Consider the following 18,527-nt stretch of genomic DNA (forward strand, 5'->3'; position numbering starts at 1 on the left):
ATAATAACAACTAGACACCCCACTCATAGAAATATACAGGCAAACTAAATAATGAGTGCATTATTTCTCTATCTAAACATCAGGTCCTGATACAGTATGATATTCCCGAGTATTACATAACCAGAGTGTCATACATAATTGTATATTTTGATAACAAAATAACACCATGATCATGCAAAAGCACACAAAAGCACATCTTAAGAAATGAAACCTACTAGTCAAATATTTGGACTCTTAAATCTCCACAATGTCTTAAATGTTTTTCAAGAATATGATCTAAATGTTTGTGTAAATAATTAGATCTAGCATTTTTAAACGAATTACATAACTGTTTTCATAGCATAGCCATTCTCCAGTAGGTATATGTGTCTAAACTTTAAACTGGTAGTGTGTTCAACCAGACATGCAAGCTTACCCTTGCTCTAACATATTTCTTGGAATTGAAGATGAAAGGAAAATTGAGAAAGACAGAGTTAAGACACACTTTAACAATGCTAACGGACAGACAGTATATTATATATGAGTGTCTGCACAAAAAAACATGTATCTCCAATACAGAAGGAAAAAATAACTTCTTAGCATTCAACAGAAATCATTGAGAAAAGATTATTTTGAAGCATTTCGAGAATTAAGATATAAAATAAATATTATCAAAGTGAAGATATGTGGTTTTATTATAGCAAATACAAAGTGTGCAAATGAATACAGTACTCTATACACTGACATTTTAAAAAGTATGTAGTATGCAGTATGCCCACCCTGTTGTGAGGTATTAACTTTTGAGCGACCAACCAACAGCGCTACTCTGAGTAACCGTGAGTGTTCCTGTACCCCAGGGCCATATTAGCTAGCTTGTTTTAACACGGTAAACACACAGGCTAAAGGCCGCTAATACTCACCTGTGAACAGCAAGAGAGCTAATGTTGGACGCCTAAAAAGCTAGCCTTTCGCACGGTTAGTCGTTAATGCTAATGCTCCTGGAGAACTAAACTGAAACTCCTGTATAACGCTAATTCAGTGCAGAACACCCCGAACACACATCCCACAGGTTAGTGCAGTATCATTAGCTTGGCAAAACGTCACAGGACACAGTACTGGTTTCTGTCCCAAGACATGTGGCATTTCAGTGTACTGTATACACAAGTGACTCTCCACAAGCTAGCAATAAAACAAAATAATGAAAGACAAACAGGCTGATTACCATAGACTGCTGAAGTGAGAGAACTTGATGGGAGTGGATCTGTCGGAGTGTGTTGGCGTGGCCTTTTAATGAGGTCTGTAATGATCCTCTAGACTGGGAAACACAAGAAATAAAAGACAAAAAGTGAATACATACCATTATTACTGAATTCTTTCATATATACAGTACAAAACAGAGGTGAACAATACGGCAATATTTTATTATATTGTAATAAATTTGATCAGATCAACATTATTGAGGACACAATGAGTGCTTAAAGAACGCTGACCCAACTGTACATTTGATTAGACATGGAATATTGGATTAAGTATATAACATTTTGAGTAAAAACAACTTTGTATTTGAATTGTAGTTTTTAAGAATTGTCGCTACTGATTAATTTGGACTGTAATCATGTACAGCTCTGGAAAAAATTAAGAGACCACTTCCGTTACTGAAACAGTTTCTCTGATTTTGCTGTTTATAGGTGTTTGAGTGAAATGAACATTTCTCTTAAATTCCAAATAAAAATATTAACATTTAGAGCATTCTCTTTCTCAATGGCTGAAAAAAACAAAAAAGATGCAGAGCTTTCAGACCTCAAATAATGCAAAGAAAGAAGAGTTTTGATGCATCTTCATGGCATGTTCTCCTCCACCAGTCTTACACACTGCTTTTGGATGACTTTATTCCACTCCTGGTGCAAAAAATCAAGCAGTTCATCTTGGGTTGATGGCTTGTGATCATCCATCTTCCTCTTGATTATATTCCAGAGTTTTTTTAATGTGGTAAAATCAAAGAAATTCATCATTTTATTGGTCTTTTATTTTTTTCAGAGCTGTATATTAAAGTAAATATTAAAATGAAAATGTTTTTAAATACTGTGAAGTAATATTTTTCCCATATCACCCAGGCCAATATGAATATGAGCTCCACATGAACAAAATATATGTATTTTAGATGTGGATGTTTAAAGAGCACTTACATACACTTATTATACAGTTATATACTTGTTATATACTATATGGTGACCAGTCACATAATTACAGGCCTTCCATGATTAAACCTAGCCACATGTGCACGCACGCACGCACACACCTTAGATTATTCAGACCCTACACTATCACGGCTCCCTCCAGCATGAATAGGAGACTTGTGCTGAGCTCTGAAGATATGACAAAATGTTCTGACATGTTCTAAAAAACACTTCCAGAGACCATCCCTGAGCTGGCTGTTGGCATTCAAATGGTAAATAAACTAAAAATATGCTGGCGCTCTGACTAAAAAGGAAATGGGCTAAAGAAAACTATGCATTCTTCATGTTTTTATTGAGACTCTTGTTCTGTAGTGCAGTAAACAGGACATACCAGCTGGTCAGCCTGAGCATCGAGGTTGTTGGCATATGAGAGTAGATCAACACGGGTCACTCCTTTATTGAGCTGCAAGGGAGAAGACGAAACATAAACAACACTATATGGACAAAAGTATTGGGACACCTGACAGAAGATGTAATGACATCCAATTCTAAACACATAACCATTTATTTGGATTCGATCCACCTTTGCAGCTGGTGTGTAGCTGTGCAGTTATTGATCAGCAGAGTGATGGACACTTTTCTGCATTTTGCTCCTCAGGACTGATTTAACTTTAAATTGGTCTGACACTTTGTTGCTTAGTAACTGTGGTTTCTAAAACCCCTCCACTGTAATAAAACAGTCACAGCCTTAAAGGTGCTATTAACTGTAGTTACATTATCATTATATTATCAATGTATAGAAGTGTAAAGTAATTAAATGTGAATACTCTCTTACCTTCCTTAAGTAGAAATTTTGGTTGTCTACTTTACTGAAGTAATTTTTTTCATATAAATTTTTACTTCTACTCCTTACATTTTCACACAATTATCTGTACTTTCTACTCCTTACATTTTAAAAATAGCCTCCTATTTTATTTTAGCTTGTTTTTATACCGGTTTCTCTTTGTTTGCAGCAAAAAAAAAAAAGATATCCAGATAAACCGCTCCATCCAGAGAGAATGAATTTATTTGGTTGGTTGAAAAGTATAAACTTATACCATTCCGAAACCCTTTTAGTTTATACACGTTTTACCAATCACACCTGCACACGTCACGTTCCCCACACTTCAGCAAGAACAAAGCAGACGTATGTAGTCTAGTATGAAGATGATCTGTGGCAGAGTTTTAAGAGAACTCGAGCGCAATTAATACATTATTATTACTATAATTATTTAACCTAATTGTATTGTCATTATGGCTTGTAGAAACATGTGTTTTACTTTTACAATTGAAGTAGTTTTGAGTAAGCTTGAGTACTTCAACGTCTACAGAAGTATGTTAAACCCTAGTATCTATACTTCTACCTGAGTAATGAATGCAAATACTTTTTACATTATATATTATATATCATAAATACACATTATATCATAATGTGCAGTCTAGTGTGCATGCCAGAACATGTGAGCCAGTACCTCCTCAAGATATGCAGCAAAGTTGATCTCTCCAATCCCAGTTTCAGTGAAGCTGATGAGGTTCTGTTTGCCCTCAGCATCCAGCAGGATGATGGACCTCAGATCAACTCTCACACCCTCAAACTTCTGGGACACTTCTTTAGTGTACTAATGAAAGAGAAGAAGAAAACACAGCAGTGTTATTAAGCAGTTATAACTGAGCAGTTGATTGAACTGATCAGAATAAAGCTTCTTGTTGCCTTTTTCCTTAACTGACCACTCCATGCTTCATCTACAAATGTGTTCTTTCACACTGGTGTTACTGGTATCAGATCCTTTTAGTTTGGTCTGGAAGAAAAAACTTCCAGCGTGAAAGGTTTGTTTGCAGTGTGAAAGTTCTTGTTTAGATGGTTTGGAATTTTTGATTTCTGAAATAACAGAAATTTGAGGCAGTCTGTCACTCATTAAACAACAGAAGAAGAAAAAGTGCCAAAATCTGACTCCCCTTCATCTTTACATGCGTCACACCTAGGGCTGAAGGGTTAATAGTTTTTTTATTGAAATCGTAATTGGAATGGACACGATTTTTCAATTGTGAGGACCCATTGAAATATTTTATGTGGAAAGAACTTTATAATTATATTTGATAGATATGTTAACCACTAATACAGGTTTAAAAAAAGCTCAAACCACTGAGTTAGGAGCATAAATACAGTTTTCCAGCTATATATCATCACATAAAAACTGTTTGTATGTTTAATTTCCATTAGCTTTTATGTTTAATACAAGGCATGAATTAATATGCATTCAGAAACAAAAGTTAATATATGTATATAAATGTGCTCTAAATTATATTCATGCACATCATTGGAAGAAAAACAATCACCCACTTTAAATTCTAAAGCAAAAACAGAATGTTTGCATTAATTTAAAGATCATTACGCAATTCAGAAAACAAAATAAATACCTTCTTTAACTTTTAAAGACAAGCTGCTGAGGCTCCTTCACAACAACATAGAGAAACACAAATGCCTTGGTATCCATTATGTGGTTTATGAGAGTAATAAACACTGCAGAAAAAAAATCTATAGCTCCATATTGTTCCTAAAGTTCCTAATGACTTCACTACTCAAGTCAACAGTACATGATTAAATGTTTATTATGAGGAGTGGAGGAGCAAGAAGCATGGCATGACTGCCATTCTAAAAAAGAAACAACTCAAACAACTCATTTGCATCCCTTTATGCTGCATGCCCTGAATCACTCTCCCCATTAGCAGCAGTGGAAGTTGTTAAGCTTGCCAGCTGGCTGCAGGCTCCCAGGATGAAGAAAAGGGAAATGGAGGGGTTTTGCCTGTGCTTTAGAGTTAGGTAAGACTGGCCCAGATTCATGACGTAAAGCTCAGTGTCAGAGCTGGTGCTGTTTCTTTATGCTGACTGCGCACCAAATCTAATGATCTAATGCTTGTAAGTGCTGAAATTAGATTATCCACAATGTCCGACAGATGCAGTGTGATAAACAATAGTGCAGGTCATTTAATTCTTGTTATATTTCTTTATACAGCTGCTGAGGTACACAGAGTTGTACGTCAAAAGTGTTTACCCAGGTTATTTGGTCCCAGCAGGATCTCGCAGCCTTTGATTTATAATGGTTGTTAGCTACAATGGTTGCTCAATAATTTGTTTGTTGCAATATGATGCTTCATATATATAATTTTAACTTGTTTTGGATGTAGACTTATTTCTGTAGCTCTAATATAAAACAAGAAATTAAAAAATTAAAACATCTAACTGTATTTTCTTTTGGTATAATCAAAACAGAGTCATAAAACAGGTCAAATCCTAAAATCCCAAGGAGACTCCTGGGGACCTCAGGAGAACATGGTGTTGTTGATACTGGAGAGCAGCTCATCACCTCAAGACTCTGCTAGTCTTGGGAATACGGGTTACGACCTGAACCAAGATTTGAGACTGTGGCTTTTCATGTGCCAATAACCGCAAAAGGGAGCTCAAAGTCACCACACAGGGACGACAGCTGCTGAAAGCAAATGGTGGTTTCTGTTAGGCTAAAAGCTAATATTAGCATTTTATAAGTGTTTTTTTAACATATCTCCTTTGAATTGTTTGGTTTATTTGGGGAAAAAAAAACAAACAAAAAAAACACTGGACTATGAAGTGCATTTATTTTATTTATTTACTATCATATATATATATATATATATAAAGCTTGTTTAAAGCTTGTTTTATTATCCTATTGCATTTGTATTTAAATTTATTTCATTTTTACAATTTGTTTTAGACCTTATTGTGGTGCGTTATTGTGTGTATCATACATTTTTGGAAAATGGAAAAAAAACTGGTCTCAGTTAAATCAAATTGTAGCTAAATACACAGCAGGTAAAATTAATTTATTATTGGTGACACTCAGAAAAGACAAAGCAACAATGCTAAAAGCTAACAGCAACACTATTTTATGCTAGTTTTAGAAAGAAAATGAATTAATAATGACTAATATAGCTTTTGTTACAGTGCTACAATTGTGCTATGGAGCAGAGCTTTTTGTTTTTAATTGTGTTTTTCATGAACCCTATACAACATAATGCCACTATTTAGTTGCCACTATAAGTCATAAAAACGTACTATTTACATGTCAAACAACAACAACAACATACTTTATAAATGCATTTTTGGCACTTTTAATAGTTTAAAGTAACATAACAATGTAATTAAAAATAAATATATATATATTTTTTTTCCATTGTCTACACTGAGCGTGGTTTTCACTGCCAAAGCCAAATTTATAAATGAAGCTAGCTGAATGCTTTAATGTAATTAAATTAATACTGTGTGAGATGTAGCCTGATCTAATCCATTAATCTACTCACCACACTGGTGTTCAGCAAGGCTGAGACATTGAACACCTTATCCAGGTGAAGGGCAGAATAAATCCCCCTGTTCTCCTTACAGTTACTGGAAAAGAAGGCGGTGGAAAAGAACAGAATTTAGTGTATAATATTAACAGCCACTATTTAAAACTTCACTGGTTATTTTATGCTGTTTGCTGCCCTCTGCTGGACTGCATGCGTTACTCCAGCTCTTACTGCTGTTTACAGTCAGAGATCAGTGAAAGTGAGTTCACCTGTACAGGTTTTCCACTGTGAGGTCCATATCAGGATCATTATACAGGTAGCCAGGGATGAAGTTCCTCCATGTAGGATTCACCAGGTGTGGGGTGTCCAGCACCTAAACAACGGCACAATAGTTTAGGACATTTTCAGAAACACTTGGATGGAAATATTTCCTATGCATATGTGCTAAATCTAAAAAAAATATAACTATGTATATTCTGAAAAATAATAAAAAAAACATATCACTCTTAAACTTGCTTCATATATGTATCATATACTGTATGTATTGTATACTGTATATAAAGATGTTCAGTTTTATTGACTGCACTGCACAGACACTTCACTGTGTGGTCTGTTAGCCTGATACCCATGTCCAGGGTAGAACATTAACATTCTTTTTTTTTTAATCTATTTTAAAAAAAAATGTGCTATATTTTATTATTTGCAATGATTTATAAGTGCAATATTAAATTGTTTACAAGGACAATGTGCATTTTCACCATTCATATCCGGTTTGTTTGTGTGTTACTGTTATTTTCTATAAATCTTTTATATGCTATTTCTTTTTTTTTGTTTTTTTGTAAATGTTTTATTTTATTATCTGTCATTTATTTAAGTAAATTATAGTTTCTAATTTTATTGTTTATAACACTGGAGAGAATTGCACTTTAATCTCATTATACTGGGTATAATGACAATGATATTCTGATTCTTATTTTGATCCTCATGTTGATCGTAATCAATAATAAAACAATGAAAAAAGAAATCATATTTATTCTTTTTCCATTTAGACTTTTATAGGATGTTTTTAGTTACTTATTATATATTTATAATAAGTATTATGCTTCACCAACTAGTATCACACAGACAATAGCAAAACTGCCAAAACACTTTTTATTTATTGAAATACATTTTTAATTATTACTAAATAGGATGTGATAACTAAAATATATGTTTTGTGTCTTTTTTTATTATTTAATGTTTTACTGGTTTTTGAAGCAATTGCAATTTACAGAAAATAGAACATTAATCAATCTCAACAAACAAAAAAACCTTTGTTAATAGCACACCAAGAAGAATTAGCACTGGTGTTATTAAAAAAAGATTCCATAAAATACATTAAGCAATCAATACAGAATTATAAGCAAATGTTGCCAATCAAATTTAAAGGTTCTACTTGTTCCATATTTTATAATATAATTTAGATATTGGGTTAAAAGAATGGGACACTTGTTCCATTACAACATTTTCCATTAAATAGTTTTATTGTAGAACTATATCCATGTGTTGTTTAATCACAAATGTCATAGTTTGGATTGGACTATGATTTTTTTAGTGGAATGGACCAACAAATTAAAAAGGAAAAAGGTAAGTAATTTTAGTTTTACTGTATTTTTAGTTACTTCTTTGTTTATATTAGTGACTTTTATTTTAACAATGTCTGTTTTATTGCTGTATTACAAATTCAAGCATTGCATGATAGATTAAAAAAAAAGCCTCTTGACTTGACTAGATAGTGTTTGTGTATTTCTTTTCTTTTGTGTCAATCAGAAATACATTTTAAGCCCTTGTACATATCCGTCCACATTCTACACATTGTGGAAATCACATGGTCCTACAGAACTATAAAAATAAATGTGGATTAAGTGCAGTCTTGCCTTGAACAGCTGTCTGGAGGAGAAAGGCTCACACACCAGCTTCTCCACATTACCCCCCACCAAAAACGTGGCCGTCACCACTCCCATGAGCAGCCAGGAGAACAGGAAGCTGAAGCCCACCCCGCTGAGAGACACAGAAACAGGGAGGCAGTGAGAGTAAATAACAGCAGATATTACATTTCTGATAGTGATACGATTCACAGCCTTCAGAACAGAAGAGCTGAACTTACGCCATCAGCAGATTCCCTCCAGTGTTAGACACGCAGCCGCGGGTAGTGGGAGAGGCGTGGCGGTCAAATCCAAGGATTCCACACAGCAGGCCCAGGAAATTAAAGGCTAAGATGAGTACGACCATGCAGCACAGAGCAATGCAACAGATCCACCTACAGACGATACATCACAGAGAAAGAAGGCTAAGATAGAAGGACAGCAAATCAAGTTCAAATCAACAACTGACACAAAATGTGGATGATTAATACATGGGATATTATTAAAGTGACAGTCTGTTTATTAAAGTTTGGGGATTTGTGGATTTAGAGACCTCTCTGATGAGAATGTGTAAATGCAAAAAGGATGCAATAAAGAAAATAGCTATTTTAATATAGGACAACATAAATAAGTTCCTGTGAAATTCACTCATTTATTGTGTTTTTGAGTAATCTGTTTTGATCTTTTCATTTTTGAAATACTGTTCAAATGTAGAGAGAAATTACATCCAACAAACCTACAAGACCACTCTTTTTTTTTTTAAGTAAATAAAATAGGGAACGATGCAGGGCTGAACATTGATACCGGGACATTAGTTACAATATTTTGTAGCCTCTTTTTTTGGGTCTCCCACATTATTTCATTAAAATAGGCCAATGGTGGAACAAACTACCTTCCATTACCAGATCAGGAGAATCTCTCACTATCTTTAATAAACTCCTGAAGACAGAGCTCTTCAAAGAGCACTGTTGAAGAGTTTCTTTCTTGTTCAGAGAAGAGAAGAGTCAGGAGAGCAGAGCCGCACTTACTCCCTTAACACCTCTAACACACTAACTACTTCTAATCTCATTTCCTTCTTCCCCTCCTTCACTTCTCTATCCCTTTATTTCCCTTCGATCTCCTTCAGCCCTATCTAAAAAATGTTTTATCTTAACTTCTATTACTTTTGTACTTCACTATTGGAAGTCGCTTTGGACAAAAGCGTCTGCCAAATGTAATGTAATGTAATGTAATGTAATGTAAAAAATAGTTTATAAAAAAGTCTTTAATCATTATACAAAAAGGCTTTGTGGATAATCTGTATCTATTGTATTGGCAACACTAAGGAATTAGTATAATAAACATAGGGCAGTTTCATAAGGCAGCAAAAAGCCAGCTTGAGTGTGTAAACTCGTATCACTTTTTTATATATTTTTTTATTTCAAATGTTTCCCATTTTCTCACCAATTTACACGGCCAATTAACCAACCCACTCATTAGGACTTCCCCTACCACTAGTAATGCCCCAACACACCAGGAGGGTGAAGACTAACACATGCTTCCTCCGATACATGTGAAGTCAGCCACCGCTTCTTTTCGAGCTGCTGCTGATGCAGCATTACCGAATAGCATCACAGCGCTAACGCTCGGAGGAAAGCGCAGCGACTCGGTTCCGGTACATCAGCTCACAGACGCCCTGTGCTGTGGACATTACCCTAGGAGTGATGTGGGGAGAGAGCGCCATCTACCCACCCGGAGGGAGCAAGACCAATTTTGCTCCCTCTGACGGCCGGCAGCTTGATGGCAACTCCTATCACTTCTGAGTGGTGCAGCTGTCTAAGAGCTGGGAGATTGCAATCCATCAAACATTTTGTATTTTGACAGCCAGTTTAAAAAGTAACATCTGTGTTCTAATGGTCTCGTGGCTACAGTACCTGTAGAAGTCTATCTGGTCGATCTCAGGGTAGTAATCCTCAATGCGTGAGTGTGTGTGACTGATCATCACAGTGAAGTTGTTCAGGGAACTCTGGATTGGGAACTGCTTGGAGAAACTGCTGATGTTCTTGCCGATGCCATCCAGCAAGTTTCTGACTCCTACAACAGTTCAGGAGAAAATTATTTATTATTTATTTTAAGACAGGCTTTAAAACAGTATGAGATCATGGTGTATAAAATCAGTAAAACTTTAACTGATGGAGCTTACCTTCTGCTACGTTCCTGGTCTGCTCTGTGACCATGGTTGGTGTGTCATTGAAAGCCACAAGCCCCTGAGGAGTAACAGGAGAAGGTCTTAAAGTCTAGTAATAATATATCTGTTATTTTTTAATGAAAGTCAATGTAAAAATATATATTTTATACTAATTTCTATTTGACCATTTATCATGCAATGCAATGGAACAACAGATTACCATTATGTCAAAAAGTAAAAAAAAGAGCTATAAGATTTATATAATGACAGTGACAACATGCATCAAATAAAATAACATCACACTGATTTAGTGAAATTTACCTTCTGAACACTGAGGCTGAGGTCAGTCCTTAGAACATCATTTACTTTGTTCAGCTGGTTGGTCACACCAGGAAGCTGAAATATAATGAAATATTTTACATTTTCGAAAATCCTCAAAACGCAGTCCAAAAAGCAATGAACTGGGACTTTTTTAAAGCTATAAGTTGCTACATATTTGATTTATATTTATATATACACAACATATTGTCGTTGTCCAATGAAAAAACACTTCTCTCCAAACCAGCAACTTCACAGGAGAGAGAAAAAACTTTGTAAACTTTTAATGGAAGTCAATGTAAAAAAAAAATATTTCAGATCATTTTCTATTTGTCTGTTCATCAAGAAATTTTGGCACATTGTAAGGGACAGTTTGTCTGTTTAAATTATGTAGTAAACTAAAATTTGACAAAAATGGAGATAAGTGGACAGCAACGATGTACAACATAAGTGTTTCTTTACTCAGTAAAACACTACGATTAGAAAGGTTTTTCATAACAGTGTAGCTCTACTCAAAGGAGTCTAATATCTTGGTATGGTACATTATATTATTTGGTAAATCAAAGCGTAATTGTGCTACTATAAATCAGATGAGCTGCAGATGAAATAGAACACAAACACTGGGGGGTGCTGGTTGGGGGCGTCCAGGAGAAATCTGGAAGCAAGCTTTGTTCCTTAGACTAGCTCAAAATATCTCAACTACTTTCTTCAGAATGAGAAATTCTCGTTCCTTTATACTGTATTTATAGTTACATGTATCTGTTCTATTGTGATCTGGAGTTTTTATAATATAAACTCTCTTACTGCTAAGAGAAATGATTATAAAATAATCTTATGAACGGAAAATGTCTGCACAGCACTATTTATATACATTGTTTTTTTTTTTTTTCCTTTTTCCCATTTTCTCCCCAATTCACACGGCTAATTACTCAACCCACTCATTAGGACTACCCATATCACTAGTGTGAAGACTAATACACGCCTCCTCTGATACATGTGAAGTCAGCCACCGCTTCTTTTCGAGCTGCTGCTGATGCAGCATTGCCGAGCAGCCAGGGCGCTCGGAGGAAAGTGCAGCGACTCAGTTCTGATACATCACCTCACAGATGCCCTGTGCTGCGGACATCACCCTAGGAGTGATGTGGGAAGAGAGCGCCATCTACCCACCCGGAGGGAGCAGGGCCAATTTTGCTCCCTCTGGGTGCCGACAGCTGGATGGCAAAGCTGCATGAGTGGGGGTTCGAGCCTGCGACCTCCCTCTCATAGTGGCAACACTTTAGATCGCTGGACCACTCTGCGCCACTATATACATTGTTTTAAAGTGGTATTCAGTAGTGCGCTTAAAACTGTGGGAGAACAGAGAGAAGATGAACTGTACCCTTGAGTAGTTGGCGCTAATCTCGAGCTGGGCGAGGGAGCTGCGGATGTTTTGGCAGATGTCTCCAGTGACTGACAGGGCATCTGCACAGGCCGGGTCACTGAGGGCGTTGCTGAGGCCTGCTCGCACCACGCTCAGGTTAAACTGCAGCTTTCCTGTGCCCTCCTGCAGAGTCTCCAACGTCACGCTCACGTTCTCCAGAGCCTCCTTAGTGTCCCTCATCACTGTCAGGATAATACATAAATATATTAAAATGTTCTATACAAAATTCTTATATATTACAAATGATTAATGTATATTAACGTACATTAATATATGTATATATATATACACTGTATATATTATACAGTATGCAACAAACGTGTTCACAGCCCTCAAATTTCTGCAAATACTGTACTTTATTATATATTTTTAAGACTAGAGAAATTAAACTTGGGTAATCAGGGTACAGATTGAATAGCAGTTTTACTGTCTCCTAAATATAACTAATCACACAGCCATATAAAGAATAGGTTGAGGATTTGGTGAGCTGTTTCCATGATTTGCTGGCGTAGCGTGAACATGCAGGTCAGCTGCACCAAATTCAGAGTGCGTCTGGCTCTTAAAGGGAAAGACGACTGACACACTGATTGGTTTATTAGTACATGCCTTTTGCGCAAGGCGTATTTTTTGCTCCCTCATGATACCGAAGACACAGGACACGCCCCTAAAAGAATTCTCGCAAAGCGCAAATGACCAGTTCACTATAGAAAGCTCAAATAGTGGCCAGCAACTCTATACTGCTATACAAGGTGAACACTGTCTACTACTACTAAAAATATTCAAGTTTAATTTCCCCCAAAAGATGTTTTAAAAATAGCAGAAATGTGAGGGATTTTGTTGGATACTCTATATTACATAATACATAGTTAAACATTAGAACAACAGCAAATTTACAAGGTATCTTAGAACAGAACAAATCTGTTAAATCACTAACATGCAGAAAAAACGCCAACATGGGAGATCAGGGGGAAATGCTGTTTAACTTCAGTTTAATCTTAAAAAACACCTCACTCAAAAACAGTAACACTGCTAACACTGAATTATTACTTTTGTCACTAGCATAATGCTAACCAGGATAAAATTTAAATGCTACTAGCTTATACTAGCTTCCATTCGTTATTAGCAGTGTTAGCATTCTGAGTTCTCAGTCACGACTCAGTAAACATGTTGTGAGGAAAGGACATGGGCAGGTTAGCCTGGGTACAGGTTTTACTCAGGAAAGAGTCAGGCTGAGGGGAAATTAAGGAGCACAGCAGTTTCACTGGGATCAGAGGGAGAACCAGTCAGGGTTTAGCAGTGGTTACCTTTCATGGCTTTCTCCACTTTGACTAATTGGCCAAAGACAAGAGAGAATTTTTAAAACACAAGTAAAGAACCTTATGGTTTTATCATTTATCATCAACAGAATACAAAATATAAAGAGAGGAGGGAAAATAGAGGATTTAACCCCCAGAGGTCAATGGCACATGAACTACAGTAAAAGGCTCATATCCAACATGTACATGTTTTTTTTTTATAAAGACACAGTCATAGTTAATCTTACACAACCAGTTTCCAGTTGCTATTTTTTAACTGTGGTTTTAAGACAGATATGGAAATATGAATGTTTTTTGGGGAAATCAAAAATACAATTCAAATTCAAAATTAGCTATTTGTTTAGATTATTTTATGTGTATTGACTATTGAATTAATTAAGTTAGTATTAAGTATTAAGTATTTTTAAAAGTATTTTATTTAGTATATTTTAATTCTACACATGGGAATTCAGTCAAATGTGAAGATTCTTAAATTGTATCTGACACCACTTATTTGACACTTGTATAAAATAATAGAAGAACAGATCAAAAATAAATAGATATAGAAACTTTTTTCAAATGTTTACAGTAAAATAAATACATAAGCGCAGACTTAAACTGTAATAGAAAAATACATGATATAATTAAGTATATAATTACGAAATGTATACATAAGTCCTACATTAGTAAATGACTATGCAGTTATGTTTTCTAGTTTTATCTAATAATAAAATAAATAATAATAAAAAAATAATAATAAAAAGGAATAATAAAAAATGGTAATAACTCTAAACTTTTAGGGGTTAAAACAAATGCAGGTGAGAGCTAGAAAGTGAGTAAGAGAGAGACAGAGAGAGCAAGAGATAAATAGAAAGCGTGAGAGAGATAGACAGAACTAGAGAGAGAGAGAGAGAGAGCCCTGATTACCTCCAGCCATATTCAGCACTCCGTCGAGAGCAGGTCGCACCTCTTTCCCCAGCTCGTCATGTATCTTTCCACCCAACAACACACCTACATCTGCGCACAGACACAAACAGTTATTTAAACAACCATCCACTGAGAGATTCTTATGGGAAATGCCAGCCCTTACCCAAACAATGCATTTTTAAATATTAATTTAAGTATTTACTCCATTAAATCAATACTAATAAAACATTATATACTCACTGTCCAGGTCACAGAGCACTTGCTCCTTGGCAGTTCCATACTGAGATATTAGATAATCGATTTGCTGCAATAAGATAAAGGAAAAACAGAGAGTCACAATAATGAAGAAACTTTGTCCCATATGTGACTTAAGGTCATTTAATTCTAGAGAATTCTGGGGATAAAACTAAATGCGGATAAAACTAAATGTGGATAAAACTACAATAATTTCACTAATTAGGATGGGTTTATATATACTTTTGAACATACATCATATCCATAAGTCAACGCTAACCAATGTTGTGTGATTCTGTACTGCAACTTTAAGTTTTGAGAGCTTACCGCTGGCGTATCGTTGGCGAAGGTGTGTAAATCCCTCAGGTTACTGTTTACCAGCCTCCTCATGTTCTTCAGCTGAGAGCTCAGGTGCTGATTGGCTGCGTATGCACACAGGACTCCAGCCCTGTGAACAAGATGAGAGAAAAGACAACAATAAACATTTGAAATCCCTAACCGACGCCCATACGGATACCATGATCTCCAGAGACCCTATTATGATTGTACTAAGTAAGAAGTAACTAGGGTGGTAGTGACATGGAAGATCAGTAGGAGGCAGCACTTGCTCACCACTAAAACTCTGCACTGGTTTTCCCACAGATCAGTCTCTCTAAAGTCATGACACTTTCATGGTCTCCTGTAGATAGTAGACATTCTGACAATGATGATCAATCCACAATTCTCAGAAATAATGAACCTCCATTGGAAATGATGTTTATGGAGAGAGGAACATCTCCCAAAGTCATAAAGCTGAATGTTTTTAAACAAAGAAAAGCTTAACTGATTATTTGTATGCAGTCCACAGCCTGCTCTCATATTCTGTTCATCTCACTCATACTCATCTAATTCGACTCAATGATTGAGAAAAGGAGGACAAATTTGTGAGACTGCCCTAGGAACCAGTGGGAGGCGTGTGTAAAGAAAGAAAGGAAAAAAAAAAACCAAAAAGAACAAAACTGCATGGAGCACAGGTCCGGATGTCTCGCTGATCAGGTTGGATTTGCATGGTGGTGGGGTTCTGGAACAAAGTAAATGCTGTAGATTATGTAATGAATAGTAAAAAAAAGCGCTTTGAGAGAATTACGTCAGCCATATGAATCATTCCCACGGCCGCTGGCAGTATGCAACTCTATAATTGGCTCCTTTTAGGAGGAATCACATTAAACAAATGAACGCTTAGAATGAATAGTAGATCAGCCTCAGCTTGGTCAAATGACTGCATTTCCTGGCTGAGGAGGAAGTGCACAAATGAACTTCCGGTATAGACAGTACATTCTGCTTACTTTAGATTGACAACAGGATGTGATGGTTCCACTAAAGAGTTGCTAACTTAGGGTGTTTTCACACCAGCACTACTTGTCTGGTTAACAAGGACTCCGTTTCATCTGCACTCTTGGTGAGGTTGGTTTGAGCAGATGTAAAAACAATAATCACATTTGGGTGCAGACCAAAACAACCACATCAAGACCCCTAGACGAGGTAGTCTCAGTCTCAGGCCAGTTCCAAACGAACTACAGAGCAGTTAGTTTGTGGTGAGAACATGATCTGAACTTGATCCTAGTCAACTATCAAATATAGTTGTTTTATTTTAACTAAACGGCTGTTTAGGTCCAGTTTAACCTGATTTATTAGCCAGATAATTACTACAGCTATTAATTAATGCATCCGAAGCTCAATGCTGAGATGTTTTCACACACTGATGTGCAGCATTCACTGCTCGTGGCCGAGCAACTCTGTTTAATATGTCGATATTTGTGCCACTCATCTCATTGAAAGCAATGTACTTGAAAGCACATCTGCAATTTTACTATGTTTAGTGTTAACAAAGCTTCACACTTCATTGGAATACCGGCTCATTCATTGTTTATTTTGAAATCAAGGGTATTTAAAAGAAGGAGTTTATCCTGCTGTGGTTGGGGTGCCACTACGGGGTGCCCTGTTGGGAGGATTTGATTGCAATCAGCGACAAGAAAATGATTGAGCTCAGGATATTGGATGGTCACCACCACAACTCATCTCAAAACTATGGATAAGACTATAGAGGCTATCTACTGTGGTCACTGTTGAAAAGCAGAGAAAAGCAGGTTTTTGTTATTATGGTTGAACAACTAATGCTATTCCCACCGGTTGCTGTGAATCTTAGGTGGACCCTAGTGGCATTTTAGGCAGGTGCCATGATGTTGCTTGGTTGTTGATCAGCTGCTATAGTATCCCAGGTAGTAACTATGGTGTTTCCACACGGTTGCTGTGGTACCTGTTATTGATAGTTTGGTGTTACAAGTATTTTTTTTTATATTTGCTATGTAGGGTATCAAAGCCCTCCATTAATTTCTACTAAGGAAGAGTCTGAACCAAAAACAGTGTTAATCTCAAAGAACTGTGTGAAAAACAGAAATAGAATTTTGAAAATATTACCATCGTTTTTGCACTATAAGGCGCACTTACATTTTTTTAATTTTCCAAGAAATCATCAGTGTGCCTTATAATGCGGTGCATCTTATTGATGAATTTTACCAGTCAGGTTGTAAAAAGCAGTAAAGTCACTCCACTGAAGTACAGCATTACACATGAGTTTCAGTTTAGTTCTCCAGCAGTATTAGCATTAGCTATTAAAAACACTAATCACTAGCTCTTTGGCTGTTTGAAGGTAAGTATATTCGACTGTAGGCTGCGTGTTTACCGTGTTAAAACAAGCTACGTGCAACAAACCACTATCTAATATCACCTGGGCTTACCGGAACACTCAGGGTTCCTCAGTGTAGTGCTGTCGGGTGACTTTAGCCACTAACCGAGCATAGCAGTTAGCTGCTAATGCTAATGCTCCAGCTATAGTGAAAATATATAAATCTAAGCTTACTGTAAATAAATAGAAGCGCTTTCCTCATCCAAAAAAACAGTTTTCAGGAGAGAAATCATCCAGCGCTCCTTTAACTTGTCTGACTCGCCTGAAATGTTTTTTTGTTTATTACAGTTTTGTTTACTTAACTTAGCTGCTGAATTTGGAAGGAAAACATGGTGACACCCCTGTTTCTACAACTAGTTACATGTTGCATAAAATGCGCCTTATAATCCGGTGCACCTTATGTATGAGAATAGACCATAAAAAATACATTTATTGATAGTGCACCTTATAATCAGATGCGCCTTATGGTGTGAAAAATACAATAAGATATTAGGGCCATATGATATGCATCATAATATATGGGTTACAATTCAGTATATCACAATATATTGTAATATAAAATGTAAGCACAATCTGACACCAAACTGTACATGTAAACGAATCAGTCGATAATATGTTTTAAAAAAAAAATATGTATTGCAAAACAAAATACTGCAATAATTTTATATATTGATTTTTTTTTTTACACGACTAGTCTAAATAACAAAAATAGTTATTGGGAAAGGTCTAACAATTACTAATCAAAGCAATTAATCAATTTCAAAACCAAGTTGTCAAATTATTTAAGCCAGTCCTAGTCTACTGGGTACTGTTTCTAAAATCCTCTGAAAAATGTAGAGATGATCCCTGCTGCACCATTCTCCTGTCTTTTTGGAACGTTAACATGCCACAGTCCAAAGGGACCCAAAATGGCCTCCCCACTACAAAGAGGCTTTGTTATCCCCTCTCCCTCCTCCCCCTCACGTTTGCTCTCCTCCTTCATCCCTGTCCGTCAGTAAACATGCTATCTCTGCCCACTGGGG

The 18,527-nt window shown here is 36.1% G+C and overlaps 1 protein-coding gene across 12 annotated transcripts in view; it reads right to left on the reverse strand.

Annotated features, from left to right (window-relative positions):
• The window catches only part of prom1a (prominin 1a), a 111,105-nt gene that overhangs the window by 16,002 nt on the left and 76,576 nt on the right, over nt 1–18,527 (reverse strand). For 6 of the 12 annotated variants that reach the window (XM_049483942.1, XM_049483950.1, XM_049483946.1 and 3 more), the window contains 16 exons: nt 15,108–15,228; nt 14,787–14,850; nt 14,547–14,636; nt 13,629–13,652; nt 12,283–12,506; nt 10,908–10,982; nt 10,602–10,665; nt 10,333–10,492; nt 8,662–8,814; nt 8,432–8,555; nt 6,785–6,888; nt 6,531–6,615; nt 3,668–3,814; nt 2,548–2,619; nt 1,202–1,294; nt 416–433 (listed from right to left, as the gene is read on the reverse strand). In XM_049483942.1, coding sequence (XP_049339899.1) covers nt 416–433; nt 1,202–1,294; nt 2,548–2,619; nt 3,668–3,814; nt 6,531–6,615; nt 6,785–6,888; nt 8,432–8,555; nt 8,662–8,814; nt 10,333–10,492; nt 10,602–10,665; nt 10,908–10,982; nt 12,283–12,506; nt 13,629–13,652; nt 14,547–14,636; nt 14,787–14,850; nt 15,108–15,228 — 1,618 coding nt within the window. The remainder of the gene's footprint in view (nt 1–415; nt 434–1,201; nt 1,295–2,547; nt 2,620–3,667; nt 3,815–6,530; nt 6,616–6,784; nt 6,889–8,431; nt 8,556–8,661; nt 8,815–10,332; nt 10,493–10,601; nt 10,666–10,907; nt 10,983–12,282; nt 12,507–13,628; nt 13,653–14,546; nt 14,637–14,786; nt 14,851–15,107; nt 15,229–18,527) is intronic. The other 6 variants (XM_049483945.1, XM_049483943.1, XM_049483949.1 and 3 more) reach the window with 3 other exon arrangements.

Source organism: Astyanax mexicanus, chromosome 10, assembly GCF_023375975.1.
Source record: "Astyanax mexicanus isolate ESR-SI-001 chromosome 10, AstMex3_surface, whole genome shotgun sequence".
Taxonomy (NCBI): domain Eukaryota; kingdom Metazoa; phylum Chordata; class Actinopteri; order Characiformes; family Acestrorhamphidae; genus Astyanax; species Astyanax mexicanus.